The 11,894-nt window shown below is 35.0% G+C and overlaps 3 protein-coding genes across 4 annotated transcripts; all 3 read left to right on the forward strand.

Moving 5' to 3' along the window:
• The first annotated feature begins 1,550 nt into the window (after positions 1 to 1,550).
• Positions 1,551 to 6,375, forward strand: LOC105785991 (ubiquitin domain-containing protein DSK2a). The gene is made up of 8 exons (XM_012612208.2): positions 1,551 to 2,066; positions 2,973 to 3,737; positions 4,353 to 4,564; positions 4,645 to 4,758; positions 4,984 to 5,042; positions 5,412 to 5,440; positions 5,621 to 5,710; positions 5,800 to 6,375. Exons 1-8 carry the CDS (start codon positions 1,829 to 1,831, stop codon positions 5,946 to 5,948), a joined length of 1,656 nt encoding a protein of 551 aa, XP_012467662.1. The 5' UTR covers positions 1,551 to 1,828; the 3' UTR covers positions 5,949 to 6,375.
• Positions 6,376 to 6,897: 522 nt separating this feature from the next.
• On the forward strand, positions 6,898 to 9,763 carry LOC105785994 (uncharacterized). Of its 2 annotated transcripts, none has more exons than XM_012612210.2 (4): positions 6,898 to 7,038; positions 8,193 to 8,911; positions 9,010 to 9,093; positions 9,419 to 9,763. In XM_012612210.2, the coding sequence occupies exons 2-4, from the start codon at positions 8,209 to 8,211 to the stop codon at positions 9,514 to 9,516; spliced, it is 885 nt and encodes a 294-aa protein (XP_012467664.1). In that variant the 5' UTR covers positions 6,898 to 7,038; positions 8,193 to 8,208; the 3' UTR covers positions 9,517 to 9,763. The 2 variants fall into 2 exon arrangements, with proteins under 2 accessions (XP_012467664.1, XP_012467666.1); XM_012612212.2 differs by having other exon boundaries at positions 6,933 to 7,038; positions 8,209 to 8,911.
• Positions 9,764 to 9,871: 108 nt separating this feature from the next.
• Positions 9,872 to 11,487, forward strand: LOC105785992 (zinc finger protein ZAT3). The gene has a single exon (XM_012612209.2). It carries the CDS (start codon positions 10,449 to 10,451, stop codon positions 11,334 to 11,336), a length of 888 nt encoding a protein of 295 aa, XP_012467663.1. The 5' UTR covers positions 9,872 to 10,448; the 3' UTR covers positions 11,337 to 11,487.
• The last annotated feature ends 407 nt before the right edge of the window (positions 11,488 to 11,894 follow it).

The following is an 11,894-nucleotide window of genomic DNA, read 5'->3' on the forward strand; positions in this document are numbered from 1 at the left end:
CTATTTCAATAACTAATTATTTATCTAATATTAGTAGAGTAAAAAAACCTAACATTTTACTTTATATTTAATGAATTTAAATTAAATTATAAAATATGAATTATTATTTAAATTAAGTTAAGGTGATCAAAAACTTGAAATAGCCTATATTTTTCAAGAATTTGAAATACACTCAAGATTTGTTTGATATAAAAAATAGGGTAGATTCAACCAAATCCTAATTACTGTGTTTTAGTAATAAATTAAATTTTAATTCAGTTTATGTTAAATAATTTTATGGCTTTTAATTCAATTTCAGCTTTTATTTGGTGTTGTGATTTTTCAAACATATGGCCCCAATTTATCAGCTTGGCCCAACAATTGAACTTATCATTGCAATTTTTCGGACCATATATTAATAAAACTTACGAATTACGTGAAAGGGAGAAAGTTTTTATCAATTATTTTAAAAATAAACTAATTTATTAAATTATATTATAATTATATTTAGGTCTCAATTAATAACATGATAGAAAAAAACAATCTTCTCATTGGTTTAAATATTAAAATTTATTTTCTTCATTGAACAAAGAAAGTAGATAACAAATATAGACTATAATTGTGACACATTCCAACTAGAACTAATCATGTATTAGGTTATCCGTCCAGGTCCGAAGGTTTGCTTGAAAAGTGGGAGGATTTGAACAAAAAAATATAGGCTCAATAAATGAGTTTAGACAAAATAATAAGACTGATTGGGTCTCGGGTAGGATGTTTTGGCCCGACCTCGGCTTGAATAATCCTAAGATTTCTTTCTGCTGCAATTTTATTGTTGTTTTGCTGCCATTTTATTATTATATTGTTGCTATTTTGTTATTATTATTTGAATATTATATAATTTTTGTTTTATTATTAATTTTGCTACTATTTTAGAGACATTTGCTTGTTAAGTTATAACGTAATGTTATTTAACTATAAAATTTTCTTAATACATTTTTAATTTGTTGGGAAACATTTATTTTAATATTTTTATTGTATTTGATATATAATTATTATTTAGATAAAAATAATAATACGAGCGGATTGGGTTCAAATTTAACATTTTAATCCAAGTTAAACTTGAATAGGATTTTAAGATCATTTTTCAAGTCAAACTTAAAATTTTACATTAGTCTGACCTAAACTCGACCAAGGATGAATCTCCACATTTCTCAAAAAAAAAAAAAAAGCGCTTACATACTGTGGTAAAACAGGAAACAACAAATAGAGCGGAAAATAGACACATTTTGACCTACCAAGGTACCATCAAAACAGACACCTAACAAGCCAAGCATTAATCTTAACAAAGTAAAGCGAGCAGTACAAAAGAAAATGTATGTATGTATTTATCTATATCTATATTAATTTTTTTATTTTAATAAAATAAAATAATTTTATCTTTGATTAAAGATCAAACCTTGAACTTTTATCATGTCAATAAATTTAAAATCTATTTTAAAATTATATATAATTGTTGTTTCTAATATATAAAGATAAGATAAAAAAACCTCTCTTAGTATAACCCCGAACATAACGTTGTTGGTGCGAAACTTGGAAATTGGAATCCCATTTTCTTCTAACCTAAAATTAAAAATCTCTTCTTTTCCTTTTTCTTTTTCATCCTACTCTTATAAACTTAACCAAATACTTTGATATCTCATTTATTTTTTTAAATATACTTTTAATTCTCTAAATATAAGGGAAATACTAAGTTATACAGAAGGAAAGCGAAAGGAATTTCTTTTTTTTTTTTCGTATTTATCCAAATTTCTAGGGTTACATTATTTGATCGATCTGAGAGAGGGAGGCTATGGGTGTGGAAGGCGATTCGAGTGAGTCACGACTCGGTACCAATGGAGAAGATGAGGGAGTGCTGGTTAACATCCGTTGCTCAAATGGTTCAAAATTTACGGTGAGGACCAGCCTCGAATCAACCGTTGGAGTTTTCAAATCTCTTTTGGCTCAGAATTGCGATGTCCCAGCTGATCAGCAACGTTTGATTTATAAAGGCCGAGTCTTGAAGGACGACCAAACCCTTCAAAGTTATGGTAAGTTCTAACCGCCTTTAGATTTTTTCCCTTTTTTTTTATAATTTAGGTTGGTTTTTAATTTTTCGTTATTTCTTTTATCGATAGAAATATAATAGAAATAATTCAAAATGGTGAAACTTGTAAGAAGTACTGAATTGTAAGTTTTGAAAGTATCAGTAAAAATGAAATGCTTATTTTACGAAATTGTTACTCTGAGAATATGCAAATTTTGATGGTTTGGCATTGTTTTGTTGAGCTGTTTTTGATCTGATTTAGATGGCCATGTATTTCATTTTCTAATCAGGAGTCACTGAAGATTGTGACATGATCACAGATGTTTTCTGTTGGATCACTATATCCATGTAATCCGAAGAATTAGAATTTGTCAGCTGAAGCCATTAATACTACCCTTGATTTGCGAGTCATCTGAGAACTGATGATATAGTTTTTTTTGGTTGATGAGTTATGCTGGTTTTGCTTCCTAGCTGAAGGAGGTTGGGAAACTATTAAGTAATTTTAGCATTTGACATAAGAAGCTCTTTAAACAGGGGACGAGAATTATGCTGTGCATGTGCTTGCTAAGCCCTTGTTTCTTTTATCTAAGCACATAAACTCTAGGTTACATTGAATATTCCCTTGCTGTATACATAACATTTTTATGAGGTCTGAACACAAAAATGATTAGTTAAAATAGCTGTATTTGATAACTTAATAATACATTGTTATATATTTCATGGCTCATTAATCACTATCATGATGCCTTAACACCTGAAAATAATAAATTATGCCTATGGAATGATTACTTTAGAAGATAAATCTATTTCATATGAGGGTTGGAAGCAACTTTGTAATTTGTACACCCAGATTTTGCACATAATACTTAATGATTGCTCGACCATTTCACTCTTTTCACCCTTATTGAAGGTTTGCAAGCTGATCATACCATCCACATGGTTCGTAGTTTTACCCCATCTTCATCTATGCCTCCTCCTGCAGCTACCACAAATACTGCAACTCCTAATTCTACTCCAGGGGTCACACGGGGTGTTGGTTCTAATGAGGGTGCTGGTCTGGGAGCATCATCTTTCCCTGGACTTAATGCACTTGGTGGCAATGGAGGTTTGGGTTTGTTTGGGTCTGGACTTCCTGAATTTGAGCAAGTACAGCAACAACTAACTCAAAATCCAAACATGATGAGCGAACTAATGAATACACCTGCTATTCAAAGTTTGATGAATAACCCAGAGTTAATGCGTAGTTTGATTGCGAGCAATCCCCAAATGCGTGAGATCATTGATCAAAACCCAGAGCTTGGGCATATACTTAATGATCCTAGTATTCTTCGGCAGACATTAGAAGCTGCAAGGAACCCTGAGCTCATGCGTGAAATGATGCGGAACACTGACAGGGCTATGAGTAATATTGAATCCTCTCCCGAGGGTTTTAACATGCTTAGGCGTATGTATGAAAATGTTCAGGAACCATTTATGAATGCTACAACTATGGCTGGAAATAATGGAAATAGTCCGAGCTCAAACCCATTTGCTGCTCTATTGAGCAATCTAGGTGATTCTCAAGCTAGGGGCTTACCTAACAACACTTCTACAAATGGTTCAGAAACCACTCATGGACAAACTTCCCCAAACACAAATCCTCTTCCTAATCCTTGGGGAAACACTGTTGGTGGCGGTAAGTTTCGGCATTCTTTACTTCATTAAGGCATCTTTTCTGAATAGCCATACTCTGTGGTCCAATGTGCACATTTTTTTTATTATATGCACATACAATCCTATGGTAGAGAAAAAAGGCTGAGTAGAAATAAAAATGCTACTGGTTGGCTAGAAAAAGAATACGCAAAGAAGCATAATCCTGAAAGCTAATGGTTTGGAAAATTTTGAACAGTTTGCTAAAGTGGTGTGTCCTATAATATTTTACCACAGATGGTGCATGAAACTAATACATGGATAATGGATGTTATACTAAGTTTATTTGGTTGTCGGATTTATGATTTGTTTGAAACTCGTCTAATATTTATGTTGCTGTCCATATTTGCATGACTTTGAATTACTTTAATCTTTTGTTTTGAAGTTTTCCAATATTAATGGGATTCCTTAAAACTTAGGAAGAAGAAAAAAAAATTTATTGTAATTTCAGTTGATTTGTCTGTCACTGTTTTACCACAATTGCAGCATGGATAATGTATGGTGAAGCAGAAATCTATATCTTTGTCTTCTTTAAATGCATTTTACTACTGTTGAAAATATGTACTAAAAATACTGAAAATTTTATGTTACAAATTCTCAGGGGGCGCCCAGACCAATGCTACTGCAAGGTCAAATCCTGCTGGAGATGCTAGGGCACCAGGTCTTGGTGGTCTGGGAGGCCTTGGACTTCCTGATGTACCACCCATGATGAATGGAATGCCAGATGCTTCTCAGTTGACTCAATTGTTGCAAAATCCAGCTCTATCACAGATGATGCAGAGCATAGTGTCCAATCCCCAATATATGAATCAGGTACTTTCAAGAATCACTTAGGTTAAGAGATTCTCATTTTGGTTCGGTCCATTTTGTTAAGAGTCTGTTTTTACTTTTAGATTATGAATCTCAACCCGCAACTACGCGGAATGTTTGATTTGAATCCTCAATTGAGAGAAATGATGCAAAACCCAGAAGTACTTCGTCAGATGTTTTCAACCGAGACAATGCAGGTATATTCTATGCTGTTATGCATTTCTGAGCTCTCTCGTAATAAATGCTTAGTTCTTACATGACTTAATGTTTTTGAATCTTTCTTTTCTATAAGGTCACCTAGCTCATATGGTCTTCTAGGCATGTTAAGGCTGCCGTACTGGATAGTATCAGATTTTTGTTTACAAGCACTATTTTGACATTAAGTCTCCTACCTTTCCCTTGTTTTCTTTTATTTCTTGCAGCAAATGCTAGGTTTACAGCAATCACTTCTATCCCAGCTCAATCAACAGCAATCTACCTGGTAAGTGATAGTACACCTCCTTCTATTCCATTGGTAACAAAAGCATCAATTGCCTTTTTGCATTTTGAGGTTGTCCTAAGTACAATACATGCATATCAGACTTTTGTTCTTAAGTGATTTATATGTCTGTTTTTTAGATAACTGTAGATATCTTGTACCCTATTCAACAGTATTAGATAATTATTTCTAAAATATTGTTTTAAATTGGGCCCTTTGAGGGATTTCAAAATTGAATGAAGCTCTCTCTGTTTTTTATATGGTAATTTGGCCCTAAGATGATTAATCTTGGCATATTTTTAGCTTCATAGGTTTTAATGTGCCTTTTATGATTCACGCCTCAATGATTAAAACTTCTTGGCTTTCTTGCAGGGATTCATCAGAGACTGGTGCTACTACAGGTACGAAAAAAAAAAAAGGGTCCAAACTGTAGTTATAAATTTTCTATACAAAGGGCACAAAGAGTACCTCCTTGAACCATTAATGGCTTTCTCTAATTTCCTTTGCCACCTTCCTTTACCAGCTCTTCTTTCATATATCTTTATGTTTTACACATTCATTCGGTTTACTTGCATTTTCAGGAGCTCCAGGTGCTGCTGGTCTGGAGTCGTTGATGAATATGTTTGGTGGTCTAGGTGCTGGAAGCCTGAGTGTTCCCAACCAACCTGATGGTTAGCATTCTTATATGTTTCTGCGTCTTTATGAATCAGAGTTGCTACACTTATGAGCCGCTACTAATTTTATCTTCATTCTTTTCCAGTTCCCCCAGAAGAACTCTACGCTACACAATTATCACAATTACAAGAAATGGGTTTTTACGATACGGTAGAGAATATCAGAGCACTACGTGCTACTGCTGGAAATGTCCATGCGGCGGTTGAGAGACTTCTAGGTAACCCGGGGCAGTAATTCCTCAAGATAATGCTTTTAAATTTGAACAAGAACTGTGATGTAAGATTAGTTGATTCGGCCTGCTGACTTAGCAAACCCACAGATTATGCTGATTCCTTTTTTGGGCACACGTTTACTGGTTAATGACGTGGTAAACAGGATGATGTACCTAGAGAACTTGATATATAGGCTTATGCATATTCTTGGATCATTCCATCTTTTGCCCACGCACTTGCCTGTGTACATACACCTTGGATTAATTTTGAGAACTTTGAAAGGATGGTTCCAGCATCTTCAATTCATGCACTCTGTTGCTGTTCGATTCTACGGGAGTCGATGAACTGTGAGTTGCATGTATGTTAGTGTGTGATGTCCTGTGTATATAAAGGGACGTGGATTGATAAGTGGCACTTACATGGTGAAATGTTTTTCTTTTTAGAGTTTTCATGGTGAAATGTTTTTGATAAGTGCGATTTTTAAGATTCTTGATAAAAAGTAATAATTATATAACATTGTTAGAATTGGACTGGATTGAACTAGAAATCGGTAAAAGTCAAAAGTTGAAAACTAAAAAAGCCAGAAATTATTTTATTTTTAACAAAAGAATTTTGGTTTTTTTGGTTGTTTTTTTCTTTAATTTTGTAAATATAATTTTCTTAACTCTTAAATATATTTTGAATTTTTAATTAAAGTGATTGAACTATCTAATTTAAACTAGGAAACATATATTTGACGATTTAAACTTTTAGCTTGAATTTATTCAAGTTGCATTTGAGTCCACAAAAATGCGCGCCGATCCGTCCACTCCTATTGAAGAAATGTACTGTTTGCTTTTGAGAAACAAATCCAATAATTTTGTAGTATTGATCTGAGATTGAGGGTGATATAAACAATTGCTACAAAGTTTTGGGGAACTTTTAGAAATACTCCAAAGATTAGGGCGTCACGTTGGAAATTTCCCAAGACTCGTTAGATAAACTAGAAAAAAAAGAAAAGTACAGAGGACTAAACGGTAAATTGAACAACCCGGTTTAGAGGCAAAGTTCCTTACTTTTGAAACCTATCTTTCATTCTCACTTTCGCTCCTCCGTGTTTTCGATGAGCTAAGGTAAATGTCTTTCCGACTTTGTTTTAATTCTAGATTTTCTTCATTTCTCTCTTGTTTTAATTTTTTTTTTTTGGCAATTTTGAGCGTGTAGAATGTGATCAACTTTCTTTGTTGCATAAATATTTCGATTTTTGTTCAAATTTCCGCATTTTGATTCAATGGGTAGTATTCTTTCAAATTTCAATGCATTTTACAAATCCTATGTACCAAATTTTTTTTATTTATTTGTGTTGAATGTAATGCCTAGGTTACTGGGTCTTTAGAATTTTGCTGTCTGTAATGTGTTTCTGTTGATAGAATCAAAAAGGAATTGAAAGAATGGTGTTATTAGTGTGGATGTGTTTGACTTCACCTTTGATTCTTTCTGTTTTTGCCAGTTAGTTTCTGCTTTTGGTTGATGCAATCCCCAATTCTACAATTTATTATTCAAAATATTATTTGTTCAATGTCACTGGCAATAAATTAATTGTACCACTGTCACATTTTGGTATGCGAAGTCTGTTTCTTATTGCTGTGAAAAGAAAGTTAAACCTAAATGCATGGAGGATGCGATGCAGTGGAGCTCCTTGGGAACCTACAGTTATGCTTTGTTTGGAATTGAAAAAATTATTGATTTTAAACATGAGGATTCAATTTCAAATGTATTTTAGTATAAACTTTATTCTCACATGATACAAGTTCCATTTTTAATTTGGTTTCAAGTTACGGCCCTAGTACTGATACGTTTGTTGTCTATGGTGGTTGTTAATAGTTAAAAGATGTACTGGTAATTAAGTTCATATTTTCATAATCAGATAAAATGATCCATATAGTTTCATACCGTCTACTGTATTGCCTTTCTTGTGGAAATAATGATGCCACGGTCTGCTTGATTTGCTTCTATGTGCGTGGTCAATTTTCTGATCTGTTACTGGTGACTGATCATAGCTTTGGAATTTGCTTCGTTTGACTTAATTGTTATTTCCACTTTAAGCCAAATCTGAGCTCTGCTGGTTATTTATGGTAAGCATATGTATTAGATTGCATAAAAGGTATACTTAGTCATTCGGGTTGCAGACGTTATGTCTTCAAAAAGCTGTTTTTCTTTCTTCAGTTCAAGAACCGAGCAGTTAGTTTTAAATTGGGTTCTTTTATGATGACCATGGTCTTACCAGAATCAAACATCATCAGATGGTTCAACAAACGCTAGACCCTAAATTCAGTGAATATGGAATGCTGAAACCAGAGAATAACTCACCCATTTGTGATGAGCAACCTCCAGTTGGTGTGAAGAAGACACCATTGAGAGACCTCCAGAACGAAAATAGAATCGTGCCCAACTCTACAGGGAGCTCTCCATTTCCTAAAGATAGAGGTCCTGGTATTGATCCTATCAAGGTTTCTGGAACTAAGAGACCATCCCCTGAATGTCCTGTGAGCCCCTCGCAATGCCAATCTCCAAGCAGTTGTGCTGCAAATGGGCACCTTGTCTATGTCCGGAGAAAATGCGAAGCTGAATTAGGCAAAAGCAGTGTTTTTGATTGTACCAGCACAAGTAATTGCCAACAAATGAGGCAAGTTAGACAACCGGAGGAAAGTAACCAACTAAAATCCCAAATAAAGGAGTTGAGAGTTCCTTGTTTTCCAACTCTTGCGCCACTACCAATGGCATCACTGACAAGTTCATCTGCCAAACCTTCCGTACCTTTACCTCCTGGAAAGTCTGCTATGAAATTAACACCCTCAGAATCCAGTCAACATCCAGTTGTTACTCCTGCTCCTTTTCTGGATAGCCTGAAAGGAATTAGGAAACTTCACTGGGAAGAGCGATATTATCAATTGCAGATGCTACTGAAAAAGTTGGACCAATCCGATCAAGAGGATTATACCCAGAGTATGTCCATGTGATGAATCAGTCTTCCAATAAACTGCTTTTCCAGTTATAAAATTCTTACAATGCTGATTTACAATTTATTTATGTTATCTTGTCAGTGCTTCGATGTCTTTCTGCAGTTGAACTCAGCAGACATGCTATTAAGCTGGAAAAAAGATCAATTCAGCTCTCACTGGAGGAAGGTAATTTATCTGTCTTTCTTTTTTGGTTTGTAGTTTGGACTTTGGGTGGAAAGGTGGCATTTAAGTGTGTATAGATGGATGTATAGATATAAAAAGATTCAGTTTTTAGGAGGTCAAATGGATACCATATTTATAACATACCACCTTTGCAATTAATTGGTTATTTCCAAGACAGCATATTGTAACTGGACGTGGTTTGATGTCCACAATCTTTGTTATTAGTGGCATTCTTATGCTGCCATCTGTTTCCTTTAGTTGATCCTTTAGCACCTATGACTGCATCTGTGCATCGTGGATCTGATATAATCTGATCTTCTTTTCCCAGCAAAAGAGTTGCAGCGTGTCAACATTTTAAATGTCATGGGAAGAACTATGAAGATGGTTAAAGCACCCTCCACTCAACCAGATCAGTCATACAAATGAAAGGGCATCAAGTGCAAGGTAGTCAGTGTAGTAAGTTGTAACCGGTCAAATGAAAGTGGGCACTCGTGCTTGGTTCTTCGTTCATCCTAGTTTTTTTCCTGCAGTGGTCACTCTGGGGTGACTATCTGTTATTCTGTGGGTTTCAACTTGGATTATTCATCTGTGTGTTTTTCTTAGAAAAACTGCTGGAAAGTATCAAATTCAAACTGTACTGACATATTGTAGTGAAATGATCCTCTTTTTCTCATATTTGTCCTAGTCAGTCCTTCCTGCTAAATTGGCTTCTTTTCTATTTACTTCTGAGATTTAACTATATGGGGTTTGGCTAAATACAAAGTGGATATGTTTTTTAAAATATGTTTTTCGGAAATTATTTTTCATAGAACCTTGACCGGCAGTTATACCATTTTTTACTTCATCGAATGGAATATTGTTTCATGAACTGAAAATTAGTGGTTTGAGTGGTTTGATCATTAATCCGATTATTAAGACATTGGTAATAATTGTCTTTTTTTTTTTTTTAAATATAGTTATCCTTGTTACATTTACTTTTTTTCTAATACAATTGTGACACTAGGCTATTTTTGAGGTGTGTTAAATATACTTTTGATTCCTTTATAAGTAATTTTTTTTAAAAAGAAAGTAACTTTTATCCATAAAGAAAGTGGCATGCTTATAGGGTCTACCGTATGCACCAAGTAACATATTATACTTGGTGAAAGCAGTGAAGCATAACCCAAATGTAAACCACCCCATGTTTCCAACATCCTAACTGAAAAAAACCGCTCACTTGATAACTTCCCTGTCCCATAACCTTAGTAACTGCCCTCACTCCTACATAAACGCCACAGCCTCCATTTTTACAATTTTTCCTTCTTTCAACTCTCCATTGTCTCTTTGATATTTTCTTCTCTCTTTTCTTTTTACTGAAAATGAACGAAAACATTGATTCTGATCATGGGTTTCGATTCCTTTCTTCTGTTACCCAACATAACGTCACTGTGAATTATGATCCAAAACCCCGCAAGAAACGTACAAAAGTGGTAAAGGTCGACGTTGGTCAATTCCCGACTTGTTCTAGCACCACCGTTTCCAGGCCTAAATATACCAAAAAACCTGACCCTGCTGCACCAAAGATTACACGTCCTTGCACTGAATGTGGCAAGAAGTTCTGGTCATGGAAAGCACTTTTCGGACACATGCGATGTCACCCTGAGCGACAGTGGCGTGGAATTAACCCCCCTCCTAATTATTGCCGCCCTGTTAAACCCGCAAGTAATGTGGAGACCTTGATGACTGAGGACGATCATGAAATTGCAGCCTCCTTACTGATGCTGGCAAATGGTTCCACCGCTAGTGAGAGCGAATGTGGTACAAGTTATCGACCCGGGGTTCAAGAAACCGAAGCTTTTTCTCAACATTTGGGTACAAATATCCGTTTCGAATGCTCGAGTTGCAAGAAAGTTTTCGCGTCACACCAAGCATTAGGGGGTCACTGGGCTAGCCACAAGAATGTCAAGGGTTGTTTCGCGATAACAAGAAGCGAGGGCTACGATGTCAAGGATCATAGCTGTGATGAGGATAAGATGATGATGGTGTTGGGTCACAAATGCAGCATTTGTTGGAAGTTGTTGTCTAGTGGTCAAGCCTTAGGTGGGCATAAAAGGTATCATTGGGGGAAAGGGGATGATGAGGCATCATCACTCAACCTTTTGACAGCAAAGGAAGATTGTGGATTGGACCTGAATTTACCACCTGCTCCTCTTCAAAATGATTCATATCCCTCAGGCTTAGCTTTGGATTTGAGGTTAAGTCTCTGAAGAACTAAAGTTGTATGTGACTTGTAACCTAGGATTAGAATTATTCTGTATACTCGTATATTTGACACTGATTTCCTTTTTATTTAAACACTAAACCCAACTTAGTACTATGTTTAAATAACATTTCCAAATTTTTATTTGCTTTTTGATCTTTAATTCATCCAACAGTTCATGAAGGTGATATCTAAAGTTGACACACTGTAAACAAAAGTTTGTTTCTTCTACCATGTAATTTCTGGGTTTCCATTTAAACACCTTGCCACCATTGATTTAGCTCAAGTAAAAGTCAACTATTCTTGTCTGATTCCAGATTTCTAAATCCAACATATAATAATAATGTTCCAGGTATCTATCTAAGCGCTTTCATGTATCCAACCACTACTACTGCATGTTATCGTCATCCTGTTTGACAGCAAATTGGTAGGTATCCACCATCATCTCCCCATATCGCCAAATATGAATATCATTCGTCAAGGATAATAAATATATACGGAACCAAAACCCTGGGTTTCATCTTATATTGATTATTGAAGCAGAAGAATCTCCATTTTCAAACTA

This window comes from Gossypium raimondii, chromosome 1 (genome assembly GCF_025698545.1).
Source record: "Gossypium raimondii isolate GPD5lz chromosome 1, ASM2569854v1, whole genome shotgun sequence".
Classification (NCBI taxonomy): Eukaryota; Viridiplantae; Streptophyta; class Magnoliopsida; order Malvales; family Malvaceae; genus Gossypium; species Gossypium raimondii.

Bases quoted from the DNA above. Each gene is read 5' to 3' on its own strand.
- LOC105785991 (XM_012612208.2), top strand. From the start codon at position 1,829: ATGGGTGTGGAAGGCGATTCGAGTGAGTCACGACTCGGTACCAATGGA. The intron at 4,565-4,644 runs GTACTTTCAAGA...TTTTACTTTTAG, and splicing joins ATCCCCAATATATGAATCAG to ATTATGAATCTCAACCCGCA. The intron at 5,441-5,620 runs GTACGAAAAAAA...TTGCATTTTCAG, and splicing joins AGAGACTGGTGCTACTACAG to GAGCTCCAGGTGCTGCTGGT.
- LOC105785992 (XM_012612209.2), top strand. From the start codon at position 10,449: ATGAACGAAAACATTGATTCTGATCATGGGTTTCGATTCCTTTCTTCT.
- LOC105785994 (XM_012612210.2), top strand. From the start codon at position 8,209: ATGGTTCAACAAACGCTAGACCCTAAATTCAGTGAATATGGAATGCTG. The intron at 8,912-9,009 runs GTATGTCCATGT...TTATCTTGTCAG, and splicing joins TCAAGAGGATTATACCCAGA to TGCTTCGATGTCTTTCTGCA. The intron at 9,094-9,418 runs GTAATTTATCTG...TTCTTTTCCCAG, and splicing joins TCAGCTCTCACTGGAGGAAG to CAAAAGAGTTGCAGCGTGTC.